Raw genomic sequence first — 24,770 nt, 5'->3', positions numbered from 1 at the left:
AATAGACTAAATGACTTTTCCTAGTTCAAAACAAACTGCTGTGATGTAAGATTTTGAAAAGAATGTATTACTGTAGGTCAAAGCTAGGTGTTGGAATAAGGGGTGTGTCAGCTGTTGTCACAAAACTTAAACGCTCTAAGCCTAGATGTCAATATGTCATCAGCCGACATGATGGTATTTCTGTCTATATATATATATATATATATATATACATCTACTGCTGTTTCACTTTCACACCCTATTGTAACAAGCATAAACACCCTCTCTCCCTCCTCATCTCTTTTCTCGCGCTCTCTCCCTCCCTGCTTTAGTATTTTGCCTCCTCCTTGCTTCCCCCATCAACCCCCCTCCCCCCACTTTCTTTCGCTCTGCATTAAGCCCTGCTTGTCTCTCTGCCTCTCTGATCCTGGGAGCAGTGCTTATGGGAGCTTGTGAGACCAGTGTGAGCACTGCTGGTCTCCAGTCGTCTTCCCAGCACTGCAAGTGGAGGACGAGCGGAGGGGGGAGGAGGAGGAGGGGGAGTATCTGTCCCCGCGCCCTAGGCGGGAGAAAGGAAAACAAGGGGGAGGAAAAGGGAGATAGAGGGGGAGAAAGTGAGAAGGAGCGTGTTAGAGGTGCAGAGAGTGTAATAATAAAGGCAAAATGAGTGAGGCAACGGAGGATGAGAGCAGGAGAGAATAGTAGAAAAAAAGCCAGGAGTAGAAAAAGAGAGAGCTAGAGCACAGGGAGAAGAGCAAATGAGTGAGCGAACAGGAGACGTAGAGAGAGAGAGTGAGCGAGAGCAAGCGAGAGGGAGGGAAGCGAACAACACTGCAGACACTCGCCCACTGTCACTGCTCCACAGCCAGAGGACAGAGGCAGCAACGGAAACAGTGGAAGCAAATACCATGGAGGAGGAAGACCGTACCATCCATCTGCAGCTCAGCCCCTGTCACTGACAGCCCCCCTCTGGGACCATCCTGCCAAGTTGGGAGCAAATCAAAAAAAAAAAAAGGAGAAAAAAAAGGAGAAAAGTACTCTCTCTGTCCTTCACAAGACCAAGTACCGGACCTCAACTCCTGCTGGACTGATAACACACACCACGCACACACCTCATCATTTTTCCCTCTCTTCCACTTTCTCACACCCTCACTCTCAAGCTGAAGCTTACTTCACTTCTTGTTGCCTTTTGGACTAGTGTTTTTCTTTTTTTCTTTTTTTTTTTTCCCTACACTGCCTTTGCTGACCTTCTGAGCTGAGTGGATTTACTTTTATCCTGTGGCGGACCATGGGGCTAGGGTGGAGGGGTGCAGCAGGGACCCTTCGAATAAGGACAGAGGGGCGCTGGTACCTTTTGGTGACATTGCTGCTGTTCTGTGGTTTCTGGAAGGCGCACACACAGACAGATGATGGGAAGTCTGTCTACTTCTGGGAAACAGGTACTGCTAAAACACTAATTAGAGACTATATTCGATCCATTGTTTTACATACGGGGTGAACGTTATGGGAGGTGGTGAATTAGTGTGTGCTGCTGGTGCAGCTAAGGCATGTGACCCCCCCCCCCTCCTGCACTCAGAGGCAATAAACAGATCTAATCATGTGTGTTTGCAGCTCGTTATTTGTGGAAAATGTGCACTGATTGGTGTAAAAATTCCTTGATTTTTGGGAACATTTCAAATCAGTGCATTCAACAGTGTTGCCTCTCTGTCATGAAAATGAAAGGGTCTTGGATCTAGCAGAGAAGCAGATGTATTCACATGCTTAATTAACTTGCACAGATCTACATTTCTTCCACATGACACACTTTGGTTGTCTCATAAATTTGTTATTTGAGGTATACGACTCTATGCTACCAAACTTCAAAGAAACATACACTTGAAAGATGACCCAGAATTCTACAGTGGAGCTGTCTCCTCATTCTGAATAGCATGTGGCACACAGGACAACCGTGATCCAATTTTTGAATGGATTACTTTCATCTCGCAGACTCTCAGGTGATGCACCATTATTGAAATGTTGCTGCCGTGTATTACAGCACGCGGGATGATTGATGGCCACTGGCGCACAATAGTGGTTGGCGAGGGAAGTGGAGTGGAAAGGTTTTTGATGGTATTGATACAAGATCACCGTAGAATGAGCCGGGGGTTGCGTGTGTGTGTATGCAAGGTGATGTTTGTACATGTAATAGATGTTTAGATTAATGGGCGGTTACAGTATTCTTTATCTGTGCACATGCTGTGTTAAACTGTCTATCAGAGAGAGAATCCTACGGAGTCAAATGAGTGTCACAGTGGGATCCACTGAATTATATTATCGCTGCTGACATGCATGGGAAGCCCACTACCAAACATGGATGCTCATCCAAGGTTCTAGAGTGCAGATGTTGCAGTGAGCCACGATCATTACTATCATTTCTAATGGACGTTGAGAAAAATGACTCTCTGCAGTCTTTTCAAAAATATTTAGGGAATAAATTAAATCGCCATCCCCCTTGAATTAAATCCTCTACTAGCCAGGGAAGCTCAGGAGGTTAAGTCATTCTCCTCTCTCGCACAAACACATTTAACTATATCTTCCTCAATATTGGTACAACTTCTTCTTCTTTGCAACCCAAACTCAGACGAACCAGCTCTTCCTGCCCTGCCCCGCCTCGCCCAGCACCAGTCCCTAGCTGACATATCCCACGTCTCTCCTGTGGTTCTGCATCTTTAAAGAGGATGTAGCTGAGTAAGGAGATTAAAGGAGCAGGGATTTAACAACCCAGGAAAGACAGCCCAGGGAACAGACTTGAGAAAGAGAAGGGCAGAGTGAGCACTGCAAGCAGAGAGAGGGACTAACTTAACCTACATCTGCCCTACTGTAGGTCATCGTGATTACGCCTCTCTCCCACGCTACACCACCTTTCTCCCACACTATACATGCTCCTCTACTGGAAAGCTCTGGGCTCTGTGCTTTGAAATGTAATCCAGTGCTCGGAGTTTGTTCACTTCTTCCCAAATAAAAGGTAGCGCATTGATTTCAGTCCTGGAGTCTTCTTTTTTTCTGTGCCTCTTTGGTTTGACAATTGCCTGCAGAGTATTAAAATCACATAGGGCAATTTAAGGCTTTGAATCCCAGTGCTTTTCATCAAAATGTGATTATGTTTGCACAAGATTTGCATACTTTTTTCTTGCCAATTGAAGCTTCTTTTTAAAAAAAAAAAAACACAAAAAAAAAAAACACAAAATGTGATGATGTTTGTGCACATTTGCAGAGTGTGCAGTGGAGGGAATATTCTTGTGGCAAGCAATGCTCTGATGTTTTGCATATTGATGAGTCTAGCTGAAATACAGCCCCTGTCTTCGAAACTGCGGGGAATTGGGCCTGCATTGCTTTTATTGCCTTCTGTGAAAATATGATGTATCTGTTTTGGAAGGTGAGACAGTTCAGAGCTGTTTTTATGCTCTGAGAATTCTATTCAAATGAGGCAGATAGAGACAACAGGCTCCGCCAGACGCCGCATGTGATATTTCTGAAGGTGGCGGTGAGGATAGCTGGAGAAAAAACGAGAGTGATTATAGCCACCATGAGGACGGTGGTAGTGATGATGATGGTGATAACGGCTTGCCACCGTTTTTCTGGGGCCTTTGAGAGATTGCTGGGAGTTTGTCTCCCTCTCAGAACACTATTTTCACATCGTTTTTCTTCTTGTCGCTTCCTCTCCTCTGTGCGCTCCCTATTCACTTCTTCTTCTGCATCTCTGTTGCTCTGTTTCTACGTCGAAGCGCTGTTACTATATTTTGGATCCACAGCTTTCCCCCAATCAATGCAACAGTATTAATATGCCATAATCCCCCAGCCACCTTGACTGTTGCCAACGATAAGGAGGCATAAGTCTCCACCACCAGGATGATCATGCATCTAACAAATGTTGCTGTATCCTGCATTCACGTGTAATACAAAACTGCTAAGTGCCAACATGCTGAGGCACACACACAATACACTCACACAGCAGGTGCATCTTTCCCATTCTGCTCCTGTGTGCGTGCTTCATTAGACTCCGTTGTTGGAGCGACAAGGTTGCCAGGTTTGAGCTGTCAAGACCTCACATGTCTGCCTGAGGACAAAGCAATTACAGGTGGTGGAGTAGGCGATGATGTATTCAAGCAAACACATACTGTAACATCTAGACATCTTTGCCCCGACACAGACGCTCCCTGAATGCCTGAGTTCCTCATGCAGTTTGATGGTGATGATGCAGGTACATTTTTCATTGGATCTTAAAATAGATCAAACGGCAGATAGAGGCGGACATCTTTGAAAAGCAAAACTAGCATTGTTGTTGTCCTTTTTAATATGTTGCATCAACAGGTGCCAAATAATTTCTCAGTGTTTTTCGACATCCTGGTCTGTTCGCTGTTTATCAACTCCTACCCTCCCAGAATATGGGCCTGTAATCTCTGCTGGGATCCAGATTATCTATCATTCAGATTATGCCGGAGTCGCCCTGGCCCCTAATCAAGCCAATCCCATTTCGCCCACTCACTGTCTTGCCTCATCAGGTTAATTCACACTTCCCAGCACGTGTCTGAAGGCCGTAGCCCTGTTAAGTCACCTTAGTGCACAGGTTATCCAACTAAGTGCTTCAACTTACTTAATTACTTACCTGCCGTGCATGTGTGTGTGTATTTCTATGAGTGCATGCAGCGTCTGACGTTAACACCCAGCAAAGTCCTGGTAAGATTTGTGTTTAATGGATAAATCAAATAAGTCTGGGCCGCCACATTGGCAGGTAGCATTTGGAAACCTTTTGGGACGGATAAAATCAAATCAGTGGCTCTGCACCAAACAGGCTTCTGATGGGCCACCTGTTACATGCTGCTCTACACAAAGCAGTGGCATTTCAACTTGTTTTAATCGCTTCCTGAATGGTCCACTAACCAAATTATATCACATAGTTACCTCCACTAAGGAGGTTATGTTTTCGATGCCGTTTGTTTGTCTGTTGGTCCGCACTGTTACGGAAGAACAACTAGTCTGATTTTCATGAAACTTGGTGGAAAGGTGGAGCATGGACCCTGGAAGAGCACATTACATTTTGGAGTTTGTCCAGACCTGATTTACAAGCAGGCGATTATATTGACTAAATTATCGCACCATTGTTAGTGGTAAAGTGAATGATGTGGCGCTAAACAGACAACTAAACTAATTCAGATCGTTATGGAAATGTATCCAGACATATATGGTGGTTAAGCTTGCACATCATAGAAGACTGGACTATTGGCCTTGGCCATCCCAAGTGCCCTTCTAGTTCACTAATACAACTTGAATAACTGTATTCACTTAGACTGTACAAGTGAGTAGGATTTTCTCATTTAAAACTCAGTGAGGATGATAAGAAATATTCTCGACAGATATCTTTTTACTTTAGTTTTATCAGATGAGCTAATGAGACCATTTCATTGAACATATCATTGAATCACGTGGTTGTGATCCCAGAGTGTGTGCATGTGTCTGGATATGCACGCGTACTTCTATGCATTTGTCAGCCCTGCATCTCTAATGACCTGTCACTTCACAGAAACAGTGGAGTTTTTTTCATTTTCATACAATGTTTCAAAGTTTCATACAATGAGGGCCACAGCAGCTTTCAGCGCTCCGAGCGCGGTACTATGTGTCACCACGTCACCTTTCAATGCACGGGGACAGGGCGACTAGCGCTGACAGGCCATTGTTAGCCGAATACATTCCTCCCCTCAGAGAGGCGCTGGCAGTGAAGGATGTCACCCTCGCTGAGGGTTGTTAGTGGCTCTCCCACAATCACCTGCTATTATGGCGGACCCACTGAAGAGGCCATCAAGGAAATTGAGGGAGAGCGGGTGTGACGGGTTCACAAGTTCAATACAGCAAGCCAAGATCATTAATACAGCATAACACCTTCAGCCAAACCGGTTGTAGTAACTGAACACAAGACAATCGGAGTTAGAAAGTAGAGCCTTGAGATAGAAACAAGGGTACAGTTTTTGCGTGTGTCTCAAACTAATTAAGCATCAAGTCGCTTCTCTTGCTTTATTTTCTGTTGAAGAACCACACGAGAAATCTGAGATAAGTACGTTTTGCCTGCCAAACTAATTTTAACGTTGGATGACTTTAGCTAAATGTTCTCATTTGTAATTTCTCATTCTAGAAAAGGTTTTGTGTTTGTTTGCAGACTTGATTGATTTGTGTCCTCAGCTGACGTGAGCTCTGGCCTCACTCACTGGCCCAGGTTTAAATTAGACCCTGCTGTCTCTGTACGCCCCGAAAATCCTTTGCCTTAAATAGCTGCACGCTAAAACCTGCGTACCTGTATTATGTCCGACAGCTGAATCGAGCCAGAGGCAAACACGCGTCTGACTGAGTAGCTGTAGCTTTGATACCAGCAGGAATGTGACTGGCATCATCCCAAATGAGAGTATCCCTTGGAGATTCCTGCCTCATTTTAGAGAGTGCATTACAACGTGACCCGCTATGACCCTAATTAGCATAGCACCTGAGGGCAAACAAGAGTCTGGTAGGTAATTGGCCAGCCACTGTTTAAATTCCTTAGCAACAGGCAACAAATTTAGGCCATGCATATAAATTACGACAATTTCCTTGGGATTTTCATCTTTCATTACACAGTATGCCAATGGGTTTTATTTTAATTCAGTATGCCTGTGTTTTTGTTTTCATTTTTAGTTTTGTTGGAGTGGAAATGGAGGCTAATTGTGTCTGTTGTGTGAGTCTGGGCCCGCAACCATAGGGAAAATGAGCAGTCAGCAGCCTGTGGAGTCTTTCTCTGGAAAGGCAACAACAGCGGTAGCCATGTGGCCTCAGCATCTTTCTGTCTGGAAGAGGAAGGAAGCTATTTTTCAAAGTTACTTTTTGTCTTAGTGGGAAAAATGAGTGCGGCTCAAGCTCCAGTGGTCCGCAATTCAGAGTCACCCCAGCAGAAGTGACACGGAGGCGAGGCAACAGCCTACCATGACACTGCACTTGATTTTAAAAGCATTTGCAGCACAATACGTCACATTTGACCCAGATTGATCTGTTTGGTGGCTTTAGAGATATTAGCCCACCACTCTCCGCTGCTCCAGACTGCTGCATTTTTGAAATAGCCAATCCATCCAGCGGAGAAAGATGCCAAAGAGATGCCAGAGTTTGTTTAATCTAAATGGCAGAGCTTACACTAAAACCTGGCTATTACTGATATAGGAGGGATGGCGGGATTAGAGATTACACTTCATCCAAAAAAGTTTATTTAGAGTGACATAAGAGGATTCCCACCGCCTTATTCCATCATATTCAAATGGCTCATAACATATTTCAGATGGGGCACTGTGTCATTCTGCTACACTACCCGTGTACTTTGTGGTTGGTCATGGCGTGAGTAAGCAGATCAGCGATAGATTTATGTTATGTAGGGATGTTTTTACTCTGATTATCAGCCTTGACCTGGTATATTCAAGTGACGTGCTGCTGCTGCTGCGCAAAGATTAGTTTATGATAGAAAAGTCTGGCCTGCTCTTTTGTTTTTTACTCTGAGTAGATTTTCCCGAGTGTGTACAGTCAATTTTAGCGCAATCACAATTCAGATTTAGCCGCACTTACACCTCGAGGCTCACGGTGTCTACTAATCTACTTCAAAAGAGGCAAAAGGGGTGAAGGTTGGTTGCTTTGATCAAGGGCTCTTTGAGAGTAGTTGCCGTTTTCATTCATGCCCCCTCCTGGATTTCCCCGGCGCACAAATCAATCTGGAAAAACATTTACTTCTTAATTTCCCCCGTTTTACCTACTATTGTTCACCAGAGCCTTCTCTAAAATAAAGAGAGGGCTTCTGTTTTTCTGCTGCACAGCGGTCGTGTCCCTGCGGTGTCTCTCCACAAATGAGAACTTAAATCTGTCTGTGCTCAGCCACAAGTTGAAACACAAACAAATCCTGTGCCCATATTGGGGAAACCAAGCACTTTCGTGGTCAGGGAGTGGCATTCAAAACAGGCCCTTCACTCCCTCGAGAGGCAATGAGGCGGCTTCAGTGGCCTGAGAGGAATAGCGGCGTTATCGAAGAAAGCAATGACATTTAGCGGCTGCGCTTGCCTCCTCCGATGCTTCTCTAACACAGCCCTAGATATGAAGGAGGCTCAGGAGTAAATATCTTCCCCCTCCTTCATCTCTCCCACTGGCCATCAATTGTTTGTGCTCAGTCGTGATGCAGTCATGGGCATATTTTACACACTCTATTTTGAACATAAAAGCTCCATGTTTCACAGTGGCTTGGGTGGTGCCGCTTCGCTCTGTAGATTGCGAGCTGATGGAGGAACTGGATGTTATGGAAAGCACATTCATTGTTGTGAGGCAAGGAGATTAATTCATCATTAGATCATGTGATGAACTGTAAACACAGACTGCAATAATCTTGTGTATGGTTAAGGAAGCAAAGCTATTAAATCTGGCTGGATATCATGGGAAAATTGCATTAGAATATTGAGCTGCTGCTGGTTTGAATCTTATATAACCGCGTTGCTTTTGTTTTTGAAAGTCACCTTGTGCTGCTGCAGTTTTGACCCCATTTCTGAATGATTTTCTGCTTGTTTTAGGACCGTGTGTTCTGTTTTTTGAGTAAAACGGTGCAGTAATTCCTCAGAGTACCCTAAGCAACAGTGACAGGACAGTGGCTTTAGGTAATTGTTTGTGACAGTGTTTGCCAATCCCTGATTTGATGGTGTCGGTTTGTGGTGTATTGTTGAGCTGTGTCTTCTGGTTGTAGTTTAGTTTGAGTGCACAACTGGAAAAAAAAGGTGATTAAAGAACAATGATTAACAAGACAAAGACACTAGTTTTTTTTACATTGAGAAAGAACTTATTATATAATATTATTGGAATTAACTGACTTTGCGACGCCTTATGCTCCACTGAACTCAAAGGAATGTCTGTCCACTCTGAGGATGAGCTACTGGAACAGTGACAGGAGGTCACTCACTCGCAAAGTCATGACAACTAAATAAACAACAGAGTGAATACATGGCCTTTCTCAGTCTGCCTTCTTGTCCGTACTTGTGTTCTTGTGAAACGTCGTCATTCGCAGCCCAAATACCGTTCCAATTTAAAGTCCGCATCGAGCCAAGTACGGTCCAAATGCCCGGATGTGTTCTTGCTCCGCTCATTTTATCGTGGATGCATCAGGTGGTGACTTGTGTGGACTTCTGACAGTCACGTATCACAGAATACTTTTCCTACCAACCAGTGGCAATAGTAGAAATGGTGGACAGAGCACATCTCAAGTTTTAATTTTGGAAACACTACAATTGTTATATTATGTGATGTAGTTTTAAGACTTTTATGGTAATATATACTTTTTAAACTTCACATCTATGGTCGATTTATCAAGATAGATCCTACTTGAACATTTAAAAAAACAAAAAGTGTAATGTTAGTGTGGTGTTTAAAATGGAAACAGAGGCAGAGTTGTATTTAATATTATAATTCATTTTATTGTAAATGTATATTTTAATGACGATAACCGCAGTAGATACGTATTAAGAGCTGAGATGGTGACCTCATTAAGTTCGCTCCCGTTCCAAATGCAGAGTGACCGTCCTGGGTCCTCTGGAGTCTGGACTCCCGAGTCAAACTTGCTGAGTCCAAACTACCAAGTATGCAAATCCTTGGGATTGAGAAAGGCCTTCAGTCTTTTCTCCTCAGGCAGAGTGACTGACCGGGCAGAGGAAAGGATTACGTCACCAGAGAACAAGAATAAAAGTAGATTTAACTCACTAACATTCAGTAGATTTTAATATATCTAAATACACATTCACAATGGATTCTCTGATGATGTTCATGGCTAACTAATTCTTATTAATAATAATATATTGTAAAATAATGTTTAAGGTTGGGTAACTTAGTGAATCGTAATACTAGTACTGTTGATTCAATAAATATTGTGCGTTAAAATATTTCTCCAAGAAGAGGAAGATGTCTGATGTCGATGAGGAAGTTAGTCAGCTCACAGTACTTTAGCTCAGCGGGGCTCAAGGCTCATAGCTATCCCCCAAAGTTCTGAGGGGAAAGCTGGCACAATAAAAAATTATGGATCACCAAATTTGTTGCAATTCATCCTGAGGGGAACATGAATCTCTTTTGTGTCAAATTTGCACCAAATCTCATGGCAATCCATCCAGTAGTTGTCGAAATAATTTCACTCAAAACCACAAACGTCACCCTTGTGGTGTTGCCGGAGGAAAAGTCTCAGAAGTCATTAGGATTCATCCTCTAGACAACGTGAGTTTCATGGCACTTCGTCCAGTCGTTACAGTATGCTGTATAAAAGGCTGGTAGACTGACTCTCTTACTGGTGTCTGGACACAAAACAAAATACTGATTTGTATATGTGAACACAAGATGCACTGACAGTCCAAGATATCTTAGTTTCTCCTACACTTTTCATTTTGTACGACCTTATCTGTTACTCGGTGCTCTCCAGAGAACTGACCTTCACTCAGGCAGTACTTGTTACCTAGTTACACAGTTCCAGGTCAAATTTAAATCTGTCAATTATACATTTGATTGATTATATTCTCATTTGCATTCGAGCTGTTATACAGTATGTACTTCTTGAAACTGCTGCCGAAAATAATCATAATCTGCATTTCAAGTCTTTTTCTGCCAAGAAATACTTAACCATATTAAAGATGCACATGCCAACAGAAAATGGAAAAGATGGTTAATTTGTGGACTTAAAAATGCATAGAAAAGAAAAGTGTGTGTGAGAGCACATTTCATTTAAGCTCTAACATCAGCATAATAAGCCTGAAATATATAACGAAGGAGGAAGGCACAGACAGAGATAAAAAGGAAGCACAGAGGATTTGTAGGCATCAGGAATCCATACAAAGGACTTCAGGCTGGGAGAGCACACCATGCTGTGCTTTAACACTAGTATCAACATAATAAACCAGAAAAATATAATGGTAGAGGGAGAGAGAGATAGAGCGGCTGGCTAATCACCAGTGACAAGCCCCTGGATTAGAGCGAGGGCAGCAGATGGCCTCGGGCAGGGCTGGCCTTACCGTATATGAATATCCCAGTAGGGTGATCAGCTCACTAACTCCTCATGGCTCCAGCACACAGGCATTGTGTGTGTATAATATCAGTGTTTTGATCATTACTTCCCACCTGAACGTTTATTTACCTACGGTGAAGACCTAACCTGCTCCACTTGACAAATGAACAGTTTCGACTGTAACTTAGAGGACTAAGGTCTGCTCACATTATCGACTATCCTAGCGATAGAGTTGTTATTCTGTCAGACTAACAGTTCAAACCTAAATATTTAATTTATAACCAGGGAGAGAATATTTGCTAGATATTTCACTTAAACAATTCATTTTCTGTTGCTTGACTAATCGTTTTATCAAGTAATCACTTCAGCAAACACCACTTGTTCAGTTATTAGTTATAGTTTAGTAAATTAGTTATTGCTACAGTTGTCAGGACGTTAGCAGATGTTCAACATTTATTTATTTAGTTTTTGCACATGTAAAGAGGAACTCCAAAAACTGTTGTTAGTATATGATAAAATATGTGTGTGGCCACCTGGCGAATGTAAGCCCAATATTCACTCTATTTTAGCTCTGTTTTTGGTCTCCACCACTTACTCACTTGCTCCATGTGCTCCATGATGTTGACCAGCAAATTGCAATGTCTGTGTGTCCATGTCTGTCTGTGCTGAACAGGTAGTGTACAGGAGATCCTTAGAGCTTTTATGATGAGAATAGTTTAATGTACATTTGTGGACCAGTCAGCTAAACAATGAGTCTGTAAAGCTGAAGGTTCAGATGATAATTCTCCATAGGTTCATCACCTTTCACATTATCATATTGTTGTCACATTTTCATTTGAGTAGCTTTCACCATGAACGCCATAGCTTTTCCCATGTGAGCATAAGCGCTTCACCATCAAGTACCTATAGCTGGGGCTAAGCACTTCACAAAGATGCTTCCCAAAGGACACTTATGTGCTTCTAGTGACAGTCGAAGCTCTGTCGGCCTCCGTGCCTTTCCAGCAAAGACAAGTGTCATTCCCCTTGACACGTTGAATGCCAAAAGGTGACATATGGTATGGGATTTGTATTATGAACATAAATAGTATCTCATTTAAAAGTATAGTTGTAATGACTTGAGCAGTTCCCAGTCAATTCTCCCGTGGTAAATGGAACTCTTAATCACAGTATTTAATCACAGTGTCATTATATAAGCATGGCAGGTCGTTCACTTGCATTCCTGTGTCTGTGTCCTTTGATGTTTTACCATTAAGGTTATTTCTACTGCTTTTAAATGGTTGCATAACTAAAACTACAGTCTTGAACGCCATCCAACTCTTCAACCATCCATTGATTTAAATGTCTATTCATCTGTTTGTCCATTAGCTTTTTTTCCTCTCACTACCCATTGTGCTGTGGGCGTATGGCGTGGGCTTGCACTCATGGGTGTCACTTCACACACTGGCAAACACACACACACACACACACACACACACACTTGTGCATGCACACACACTTGTAATCCATAGAGAGAAAGTTGACATTTCACAATATCAATAACCAGGCAGCTTTTTACGCGTTTTAGCAGTTGCAGTCCGTGAAGAGAATTGTTTTGTGGTCACACCTCCAGTTATTTATGGCTTGGCGCTAGCTTGTGACAGATTGTAGGAGAGGCTGTTCCTCATCCATTCTTATCCCATCTCTGAGTGGAAGTTAGTCTGTGTCACCAGGGTTGACGCTTCTTTGTAAGTAAGAATTCATCAAAAATCATTTCTCAGTTTAGGCATTGTTAATACATTGGCTGTATGAAATTATAATAGCATCTGTATAGTTCACACCTTTTTTTTATCAAAAGTCCCATTGTGACAGAATTTGACAAAAGTATGTTTAGCAGTCTATTAAAAAATACTGTTCGACAACATGGAAGTGAAACTATCATGAAAATTAGTTTAGTTCTTTTCCAATCCTCTATTGTATTTCTGTGATACGATACACTTTAGAAAAGCATCACTGGTGAATGTGCAAGTGCTATGTCATCATTTGAAGCACAGCAGTGACACTAAAATATAGCCAAGTTGTTAAAGCGGTCATTACCAATAATTGCATTGTGAAAACAATGTAGAAGCGATCGCTCATAGTGATAAATCTACAGAAAATTGTCACTGGAGTCTACAGCTTCCCTCAGTTTATGGAGTTTTAAAGTAAATTTTAGCTCATTGTTTAGCTGTCAAGCCCACACTCTGTTTGGTTCCCTCTCACTGCTCTCATAGCATCATCTCAGGTTAGAAAACAGCCACAGATGTATAGGCCTACAATCAGTCAGAGCAATGAAATGCGTGACGTGGCCAGTTGGTAGATTAAACCTTTACCAAATCCTGTGTGGAAGTACAGAAGACACAGTTCTTATTAACAAAAGCTGTAAGTGCAGTTGTTTGTACTTATTTTAGAAAAAAAAAGAATATACATATATATATACCGATGTGCCGATTCAACAGAACGTTTCACATCAGTGGTAGCCATCTTGGTTGTTTACGAAAATGCCTCAACAGCGCTCCTCTTTACAGTCACCGTGTCTGTCTGAACGGAAGGGGGACCAGATGCATCTGCCAGTACAAAAAAAACACGAGCTTGCAGATTTGTCTCGTTTCCAGACTAGCTGTTTTCTTAAAAAAAAAATCTTTAAAAGCCCACTGCACACTACCTGCTCAGCACCAAGCAGCAGACGGACACAGTCGGCATGGGGCATGCAGTGGAGCATTTAGCTGCAAAAGAGCCAGATATTTCCCCCAGGAGTTGGTGGAGACCAAAACAGAGAGCTAAAAGAAGAGAGAATATTTGACTTATATCTGCAAGGTATTGATAAAGTCTTAAAACGGTTCAGATCATCTATACAAGGAAGAAGCTCCTTTGTCTCATTTGTCAAACATGTTTCTATGTGATCCAACATGACATGCGGAGTTCCCCAAGGCTCAATCCTTGAGTTTGTATTGTTTAACTTTCACAGTTTTCCATTAGGGCAAATTATGCAAAAGACTACAGTATAACCAAATTTACTGAGCTCTGTCAAGCAACTGCTTGTTTTATCTTAGCAGTAATTTCTCAGTTCTTTTCTAAAAATAAAACCTACTAAGCAACTTTACCTCAGTTTAAGTGCAACTTCTAGGATCCTTACAAATGTATTGCATCCATTCCCAAGTCTCTGCACTCCCCTCCACTGCTGCTTGTCTCTATATCTCTCAGACTGTCATTTACTATGTAAACCCACTTTGTTCCTCAGGTCATCAGGTGTCTAACAAGCACATTTAGTTGCTTCACATAGATGGAACAGACCCTCAGAATCTTAATTGGCTGATCACCCTTCTCAACCTTGTGCTTATATCCCTCAACTCCCTCTTACTCTAGTGGCGGTCTTTTGTTTGGACAGTTTGGACCCCAACTGAAATCTGGACCACAGACACCTGGATTAATTGAAAAGAGAAACCTGAGTCGATGTGAAATTGAGCACAGTCAGACCCAACCATCATTTGACCCGATCCAATTAACAGACCCTAAATAGAGAGAGAACACCAGCACGGCGGCAGAATGATGCTCTGTCAATTAAAGCAGCTGCGGTCAAAAAGAGCATAACAATGTCCTAAGAATGAATGAAACGACAGAAACTAATGTGGCCATGATTGGTCGTGTGCACGTGATACTGAGTTATTTTGCAGTGATGTATTAAACAGATGTTACAATGTAAGTACAACTATACGTAGCTAACCCAGAGCGATGCAGTCTATTACTGCATTACACCGTATGTTTTGGGATGACTTTATGAGACAGGCCGTCGTACTGCACGAGTGCGATGCACTTGAATTTTGATCATCAAGCCTCATGTTGAAACTAGAATAATGCAGTCTTTGATAATGCCTGTAATCTGTGTCAGCAGTTTTTCCAGTCCTAAATGTTGCGATCAAATTAGAGTGCAACCATAAAATATGCAAATTAGCTTTTGTCATTTAAAGATTAGGCGAGCTGTACTCGATTATAGGAGCACACAATTAGATCCAAAACAAGCGGCACACCACAGACACACTGTAAAGAGCAGATAAGAATTGATGTAGCGTTGATGTGTCCTTTTGTGTTGTCGCAGCATGCTCCCCTAAGAGGACTCATTAATGAACAAGCAGCCAAGACAACCCCGGCTACTGTAATTCATCATGGCACGTGTGACCTCCCTCCTCAGTGCCACTGGCTCTTCTCACTGTGCCCTTCTTCATCCTCTATCGACACACAGGAATGTGCTGGAAACCACTGTAGCATCATTTATTCAGGACTAAAATAGTCAAGGATCAAAATGTTCAGTTGCATCATATGTACACCAACCTCCCCCCCTTGTCTTTTATTTTAATATGCGAGCGGTTTGGTCACCCTGCCTGACTCTTAGCCTTTAATGTACAGTTGTCTTAGCAATGCTGGAAAAAAAAAAACCCACATTTTCCATCTATCATCATAATTCAGTGTAACAGTAGGCATGAATTCTGCTGCTGCTCTTTCTGAACATCACACGTGACTATCCAGGAGCAAACCAGTCACTGCAATGGAGACGTCATTGCATGTCGCTAGAGATTTGATTGATAAAACATGGCACATGTTTATATTTTGACCTCTGCCTATACTGCAGGCACATACTGTATATCTCATATCTCCTAGGAGAATCCTGCAGTGTTTGCGTGCAACTGTCATGTATGTTCATTTTAACATATGCGTGTTTTTTTTTTTTTTTACCTTACTCATCTCCATCACTTGTGGCGACGAAAGCTTATTTCGCAAATGTGTCACTTCTTGAAGGTTTTCACAATCCAGAAATATCAGCTCCCAGCAGAAACTTTATTAAACATGTTTTTTTGCCACTTAGCTCTCGCTGAGAACTGGAGCTTCAGAAATAATTTTCAGAAACTCTTTTTTTTTTTTTTTTATACCTGTGTGTAGCACAAAACTAATCCGGATACTCCGCAGCAGGAAGTCTTTGTCATCAAAGAAAAAAAATGTCTTGCCTTGGAGCACTTGAACCACAACTAATTGCAAGACAAAGCTTCGGAAAATGTCATCCATCACCTCCGTGTTTACATTCCCGCAGTTCATTTTTCTGAAAGGGCCCTTATTGAAAACCCAGCGGTCACGCACAGGAAGGGGAAGAACAGGGTTGCTTCCTCGTGGAAGCAGTGAAAAATTGCCACTTTTCTACAGGCATTCACCCGTTTTCTGGCATGCTCTCGCACTCCGGATGAGAACTAAGGCTTGTGTCTTAAGTTCTTGGAGGGCACGCCGCTGTGAGCTCCATACTTCCTTTCTTTTAAATGAAAAACGGAACCTTCGATGATCTCGCACTGTTTGGTACCATCAGTCTGTGAAGGTTTTATTTTATTTTATTTTTTGTGATTGAGCGTTGTAATTTACTTTTCTGGGGTACCTGCTTTCCTTCAACCTGCCTTGTTTTCGTCTTCCTCAGTTAGTGATTTCCTGTTTCCCAGAATAACAACCCCCAGAGAACAAGGTTCTCTCTGCTGTGTATGAGTTGGTGGAGACAGCAAAAAACGATAACAGAGCAAGAGTTTTTAAAGTTGACAAAAGGTAAGCGTCCCACCCCGTGACTGAAAACCCAAGATGCGGCGCGGCTGCATTTCTTACAGAGGCCTCAGTCAGTTTGAAAATTTGTCTCGTTGTCTCGTTGATGGTTTTCTCTCTGTGTGACTTCTGTACTTTGATGTACTTGTAAATGGCAGCTGCAGAAATAGGCCTCATTGCTAATTACCAGACCTGCCAGAGTGCATTTCATTTGAGTCAACTCTCCGGTAATCCTTCATTCTTATACTTTGGAGCTGTTATTGATAGTGAAGAAACAAACACGTTGCCGTTATTTTATTGGATTGTGGAGGAAGATGTAGGAAGCAGTGATTGAGCAATAAAGAGTAGTAAGGCTTAGCATACCCTGTGGGACTGTTAGAGCTTATAGCTTACATCCCTGGTGTATTATTTACGTTCTCCCTCACTTAGCCAGTTGGGATTCAGTGAGCAGCCGCTTGCTCACTATTTATTGGACCATACATCATGCATTTATCAGGCTTCTGTCTTGCTCCTCTGCATCGAGTGAAGTAAGAATAAAGAAATAACACAACCCACACATCCCTCTGTACGAGGACCTTCAGCTCTCTGGTACAGTGTGTCATTAGAAGTTCTCGTCAGCTGTCGGCGGCCACAGAGCGAGCAGGCCAACCCAGCCCTCCGTCAGCCGGGCACACCTGCCTCTGTGAATGCTGTGTGTGTGTGTGTGTGTGTGTGTGTGTGTGTGTGTGTGTGTGTGTGTGTGTGTGTGTGTGTGTGTGTGTTTCTCTGAAAGCACGACCAACAGGATTATATACCTGTCAGAGCTGTCAGTCAAGGCTCGTGCTGCCCCCTCCACCTCTACACAACCACCCCCCACATCTGTGAGCTGCTGACAGCTGTAGTCATGGCAACAGAGATAATGTGATGACTGTGTATATGTCAAAGCCTCTGCCCCGCTACCTGTGACCGCACCCGTCTTGCTCACTTGACATCTATGTAATGGGAATATGTTAAACTGCCATGCAGTTAATTATGTTGCAGTTTATCGGTCTGCTTTGACCAAACTGAGTTGTTGTAGTTGTTTGTTTTTTACTGACATCTTATTATTTGTTATTTTTGTAATTTTTTTTTGACAATTTTCTGCAATTGTTATAACAGAACAGAAATAGGGTTTGTAAAATATACCAGTGATGGTAGAAGCTCATTTTTTCTACTTGAGAAAAAGCAACAGTACCACAATGGAAAAATAGCACAATTCTACACTGTTGCCCATAAAGTTGGAATAAAATGTTTTTTTTTTTACCTCTTCTCATGAAATGATTGTGACAATGTGATTTATTCTTGATAAATAAAGTTTATATCTTCTCAACTTTATTGATCAAACGCATCCAAACATGTCACAGTGAAACTTAAACCACAATGAACCTTTGCAAACTGTGTATTCAGGCTTTAACACAATTGGGGGTATTGAACAATTATTCCAACTTTATGGGCATCAGTGTATTTCTGCCAACAGTGTATTGATCCAACTAACAAGTATTGCCATTGCAGTTTGTCTCGTTGGAAAATACTTTCCTAAAACAGCAATTACTTTAGAATGAAAGTATGTATTTGTGACATGGTGAAGATTTAAGGCTTAAAAGTTGAGTGACGAAGTTTTGACGAGTTGCAGAAACTATTCACTAGTCACTTCACCCCCAACTCCCAAAAGAATAATACAACAGAAATGACTGCGGCATAGCATGAAGAGTTTGTACAGACAGTGTGAGCCTGCCCTTTTTAACACGAACAACCAACATGATGTCAAAAAGTAACATGAGACAAAATGTTACGCTCTTCCCTTCACATTAATGCCAACATGTCATTGCTTTTTTGTTTTCTTCATTAAAAGATTCCATGTACTCAGATCAGCTGAAAGATACACTGAGAAGAATTTTGACAAGCTGACATTGTGGAGAAGCATTATTTTTGTCCAACTTATCTCATGTTCATGTGCGTAAACTCCTAATGCTCAGAGTAACTAATAGCTGCAGCTGTCAGATAAATGCTCTGGAATAAAAAGAATACAATATTTTCCCCCAAATGTTGTGGAAGTAAGTCACACAAAATGAAAATCAAGTACAATCCCAGTCCCTCAAAACGATTTGCTATTTAATTACAGTGCATGAGTAAAGTTCTTGTCTCTGGTCTATACAGCAGTTTGGTGTACTGGTATGTGTGTGTGTAACTGGGTGTGTGTGTGTATGAAATGTAGGTCAGTCCTGCTGTTGTAGCCTGCTGGTGAACCCTCCAGTCAGACTCTGGACAATGTGAACTGGCATGTGTGCACTCGCACATGGATCCGGGGTTTTGTGTAGACCCGCCCTTCCATCGATCCTCCACATCTGCTTTTTTTTTTATTTTACACTATATTTACTATCATAAAAAAGTAATTCAGTAAAACATCTAAATCGCAGTAGGAAGAGTCACTGTGGGAGCTGTGTAAGTAGCACCGGCAGCAACGGGTCAGCTCTGCACGCCTCTTGAACACTATTTAAGAGAGGCTGATTTCTGATGAAATCTACCCTTAGTCCACTGTTAATTTAGAGAGGATTAGTGTCATTAAAGCCAGATCGTCCACGCTCACGGCCTTTTGTGTTGACTGTCGGGTCCCCAGTCAGTGAAACTGCAGCCCGAAGACCCTGCAGCGCTTTGCTGTTTACGTGGCTGGAGACTGCAGATGAGGAGGAAACGAAGGAGGAGTGGACGAGCAGGGAAAGACAGTGAGGGAGAGAAGGGGGAGCGTTGGTGTGATCCATGGATGAATTAAATTGAGCGAAGCAGTGGGAGAAATCAGGGAGATTACCTCATTCCTCCAGTTTTTCACGGATTGGCCACACTTATCAAATATGTACCATTATAACTGTCGATCTCTCACTGCGGGCTCAGTGCACTGCTGCTGCACCTTTACTCCGGCAAGAATCCTCCAACTTGTGCTGTCTTCTTGTGCTGCCAGTTGCTAATGAGGGCAGCCTTTTCCTCTATAAACCAACAAACAACCATGGAAGGAAAGAAAAAAGTTCAAAGTTTTATCTTAGTTTATCTTAAGGGATAAGGCTGGCATTTTCTATATTTTTGTTCTCACATTACATCCAAGTCCAGCTCACATCGTATCATCGTAAATGTTTTTGAACTTCAGATTGAACAAAACAAGACGTTTGGAGACGTCACCTTGAGCATCGCCCTGAGAACAACCGATGAATCAAGAAAATCATGAGCAGATTAATCGTTGATGAAACTAATCATTAGTTGTATCTCTACTCCTACCCTGTCAACCCCGCTGATTCTTACTGAAGATGTTAATATTGGACTTCTTAAACTCCACGTGCTAGCCGGTGTCCTGGGTTTAAGTAAAAGTTAGGAAGACATCGCGGTCACAGTGAATTGTATTAATCATAACATCAACGTCGACCACTAATATGAGACGGGACACAAACTGGGGCCCCTGTGTCAAAGACCAACTCATCTACTCCCATCCGCCACCCTGATCTCCAAATGTGTCAGTGCACTCAGTGATTATGTCAGGCTGCTTCTGGCTGTGACACTACAGGTTGTGGGAGGACGGTTTCCTGAATTTCTCCTGATAGACGAGAGTTTTATGTTAAAGCGTGTTCTTGGGATTTTACTACCCAAACGCAGGAAGGATGTGGGCAGACCGGTGACTGTACTGTACACAGCGATGCAGGATGTTGTAGATGCCAACACTCATCGTTCAGTTTACTAAAACAAACGCATGTTTATGATCAACTGAGCGATGATGACGCATTGGAGTCTCGGCTCACAAGTTCTAAGCCTCCGCGTGTATCGTCTTGGGTTTATGTGTGTGCACTTATCACACATTCGGTAATCTTGACTTGCTGTCAGTCTTGAGGCTTAGTCACCAGCAGTCTGTGGCACGATCAATAAATTCCAGTGGAATTGACACACAAATCTGCACTGCTGACCAATACTGCTGACCTCTGACCGATTGAAAATCTGTAGGGTCCAAAACGGAGGACGCCATCTCAGCTTAATAGCTATGTTGCTCCATCAATACGTGTTTGTAGTAAGCAGCTGTTTGACAGAAGTCGATGGTTTGAATACACATATTTTAAATAAACTGTGCAAGCTTATTGTCGCCGAGCAATCGAGCTTTTTTAAACAACTGAGAAGTAAGTTTCCTAACTTATGAAAAACAAACTGTGGTTTCACTTAATTAACTGGGTCAGTCAGCTCAGACTGAGTTGTCAGCAGGACTTGACATCTGCCGGTTAGGTAGTTAGCTAATTTAATGACTTTTATTTCAGCCCACGCATCTTGACCTCATTGTACTGTATTGTTTCCTTCGGTATCCAGAGAAACATGTTCTTCTGCTTGCTTTTTTTATTCGCCTAAATGAATATGAAGTATTACTTGAAGTGTTTTTATTCTTGTTCAGTCTGTAGCATCCTGTCTCTCCTGCCGCTGGCCTCGCTTTGGCATGACTGGCGTTATTTGCTTGATTGGATCAAGAAAAACAAGGATTGATCCTTTTTCCAGGACGGACATGCACAGGATATCTCATGCACAGACTAGACAAACATAATGAAATTACACTGTGAAGATTAAAGGACGACAACATTATAGATAGACTGTGAACATGTATGACGAATATTGATCGGGGAGCACGTCAAGCAGCATCTAGGTGCAGCCAAACACACCTGAGCCACACGGCCTCCTCTCCACCGTGAAGTCCAAGGAAAAGGGCAGAAAACACAGAAGAAGCAAAGAGATTGAAGTGAAGTCCTGTTATGAGGCAGCGAAAGGCGAGCGAAGAGGAAAAATTATGCTCTGAAAGGCGGTTAAAAATGGCACAGGGGTGCATACAGTACTACTGTGTTTCAAGAGCACAGCATTATCACCTCTCACTACTTGATTCGCACTCCCTCCACTAACACGCTAATTAGTCAGTTCACTGGTTTTCTCACAGTGTTCTCATTTCAGCATAACAGTTTGCCCCCTATAACTCAAGCCAACCACTCCTCGAAGATGGAGAAAATGAAACTGAGAGACTGAAAATGCAGTGGGATGACAAGGAGAATAACGGAGAGAGAGATTCACACGAGACAAGCCGCACCTAGTGACTTCCGTTCCTCTCATCATCACCACCATTCCTCCAAAAAGGCAGAGCTATGATCAAAGGCTGTAGCATTTTGTCTGTGGCATGGAAATTGACAGTATTAACCTTTAGTGGTGCTTGACACTGTAACGCCGCCTTATCAGAGTAGATTTCCAATGCCTCTCACGTATGGGTTGACCCCACTGGGACACCGTTATTTATAAAAGGAAAGTGGACGGGATATGAGAGGGAAAGGGAGAGAGAGAGAGAGAGAGAAAAAGCCTAAGAGAATAGAGATGATGGAATGGGTGTGAAAGGGGAAGAGCGCGGCAGAGACAACAGAGACCCACTGTGAAAATGAATGCATCCTCTCAGGATGGAGCAGCATACTCAAGGGAGGGAAATAATAAGACCTCTCTTGATGTACTCTGCCGCCAAATGCTATGATTGATCAAGTCAGAGCCCCTCTCTTTATTAACGCTGATCATATATTGCCAGCAGCAGGGTTTTCCTACACGACTTTAAGGATGAGAGGGAAGAGCACTCTTCAATTTCGTCTGAAATTTATTTCCATCTGTCAGGTTCAATTTATCCGCGATATTGCCGTTATACCCTGATATGTCTGTCAAAGTCTGCTCGTCAGAAGAACGGGCTGACTTTTAAGCTGCCACCATCAAACATCCTTCAAAGACATCGTGTTGGCCTTTGAGCAATACTGTTTCATACCAGTCAAGTTTGATCGTTTCTCTGTCAATTCAGTCTGGGATACAAAATCTGGAATTTCATTTCCACTGTAGATATCAAGCTGAGTAAATACAGCCATGTCAGCTAAAGAATATGAGCAATAATGGTTCAAAGCGCTGTTTTCCTCTTATCACTACAAGAAAATAGCTTTACTTTATGTTCTCGCCAAATACTATATCAAAGCAGGAGCTCACATCGCCCATTCATTCTGTCTGATTTCTTGGCTCAATCTCATCGCATAGGGGAAGTATTGCAGAGCAGTGTTTGATTAAAAAAAACCGTGGTGTTTAAGATGATGGTCCAGGGCAGCTATTGAGTTGCTTTGATCCTCCACCTACTGGGGTGCCTTTTGAAAGTGAGTCTTTGGACTGAAGAACGTTCTGTCAAGGGTCTAGTCTACAAAATACGAGTCTGCTGAGGACTCTGCTTGGAGGGTTACACACTGAGAGCGACCAGGACACTCTTTGCCAAATCCAAAAGAAACTCTCTTTCATATTAGAAGCAGTTTTAACTCTCTCAGATATGGAGCATTTCAAGTGAGCTGCTTTTCGTCAGAGAAGCTTTTGCACCCAAAAGCCAAACGAAATGTGCCTCTCGATTCTACAAACGTACAGTGAATCACGAATCTGTCTAGGTTTGGATTCATCGCTGTGATTATTGTCTAAGGTTGTTTATTGGTTTAGCCTCCTGGCACAGAGGGCTCTGGCAAACCAAAAAAAAAAAAACACACACACATATTGATTCAATTGCTTTGTCCAGACTCTACTTTTGCTGCAATGAATTGCAACGCCATCCAGTTAAGAAAATCCAGCAAATCCAAAATGTGCCAGCACACATCCCCGATGTGTAGCTCTGTAGCATCAACAGAGCAAGTTTTCTGTTCACCTCCAGATTTTCGAGGATATAAGCTTTTGCCTCTTTGTCCGCAGGGCGGTTTGTTGATGATCTATCTGCATCTATTATTCAAACTATAGCTGCAACATAAGATTATTCTCCAATCTGCAAATTATTTCCTCGATTTTTTTTATTTTGTCTATAAAATGTTAGAAAATAGAAGCACTATAACTAATCACTATAATTTATCAGAATCCAAGGTGACCAGAGACTGTTTGGCATTTTAGCTCCACAAATGACTGAAACTGTTTAAGAAAATGAGCTGAGAAGTTAATTTTGTGGCGATCCACTAATCCTTTCGGCTCTAATTCTAGCCGGCCTTTTCTGGATCGCATTTCATTTCCTCGCTGTTACCTGTTACAACATGCATGAACCTTTGGGAATCTTATGGAAATCTGCATCCATGACTTGCTTGTGCGGCTGTTTCATTTCATCATTTACTGCTTTTTTCGATAACATGCACGTTTGAGGCACAGTTTTCACTGGACTGAGCCACTGACTAGTCCTGTGTCAGTACAGATACAAATTACACATTGAGCAGTCAGTGTAAAAACATGCAGGCATGGTGTTGCCATTCACTTTTCAGCAGCATCTGTGTAGCGTCCAACATGTGAGTGAGACACATCTGGTCTGCAGCATCATTAACCCACATTTATTCCCAGATTGCACCGTGTTGTCACAGCGAATGCCCTCCGTGGGCAACATGTGCAGGCACACAGACACAAACAAACAAATCCCAAACACCCACTCGTCCCTGCTGCTATCAGCGCTCGGATGTTGCATTCATTCACATTCGGCCGCTCCTCTGCTCCCTCGTTCACTCCTGGACAGATGGAGCCATGAGTTAGCATGTAGCCCCCCACATGCTAACATGCGTGTTAAGGCCACGGCCACGCCCATGCCGACTCCATCTCTGTCTTTCCCCCCGCTGTGGTTCCTGTCACACGGCTCGCCCACCTGGCTGTTCTCCACACCCCCCTGCCCTCCTGTCCCACTCTCCGGCGATTACCACTCTAATCCATATTTAATGGATTCAGCACACTCTCCCCTCCTGTCTCGATGCTTGCCCCTGATTAAACCTCCACTGTGTTACGATCCAGATGTTATGACTGGATTGAGGAAGAGCAGGAAGGTGTCTATGTTAGATGAGACGAAGCGCAAACATTTCCGGTTCGAGCTCAAAGAATTGATTGGCTCCCAAGGCGTCATGATCAATCACAGTTACAGAGAAGCTATTATCCCGTATGTGTTTAATCCGATTGGGCTGTCTCCACACACACAGACTCTGAAGAGCACTGTTTGATCGCTCTGCTCTGACGATCTGAGGACTGATGACAAACAGGAGGGAAAGAGATTTGCTGCATGTGTTCATTGATGATGATGATGATGATGATGATGGTGATGGCGTGTCAA

General features: G+C 42.7%; 1 protein-coding gene across 1 annotated transcript in view; it reads left to right on the top strand.

Moving 5' to 3' along the window:
- The first annotated feature begins 1,267 nt into the window (after positions 1-1,267).
- Positions 1,268-24,770, top strand: part of thsd7ab (thrombospondin, type I, domain containing 7Ab) — a 125,068-nt gene continuing 101,565 nt past the window's right edge. Inside the window, exon 1 of the mRNA XM_070834903.1 lies at positions 1,268-1,418. Within this exon, the coding sequence (XP_070691004.1) occupies positions 1,268-1,418 (151 nt within the window). The remainder of the gene's footprint in view (positions 1,419-24,770) is intronic.

The sequence above is a fragment of the Pempheris klunzingeri genome, chromosome 8, assembly GCF_042242105.1.
Source record: "Pempheris klunzingeri isolate RE-2024b chromosome 8, fPemKlu1.hap1, whole genome shotgun sequence".
NCBI classification, from domain to species: Eukaryota; Metazoa; Chordata; class Actinopteri; order Acropomatiformes; family Pempheridae; genus Pempheris; species Pempheris klunzingeri.
This window is presented reverse-complemented; position numbering and strand designations above follow the sequence as displayed.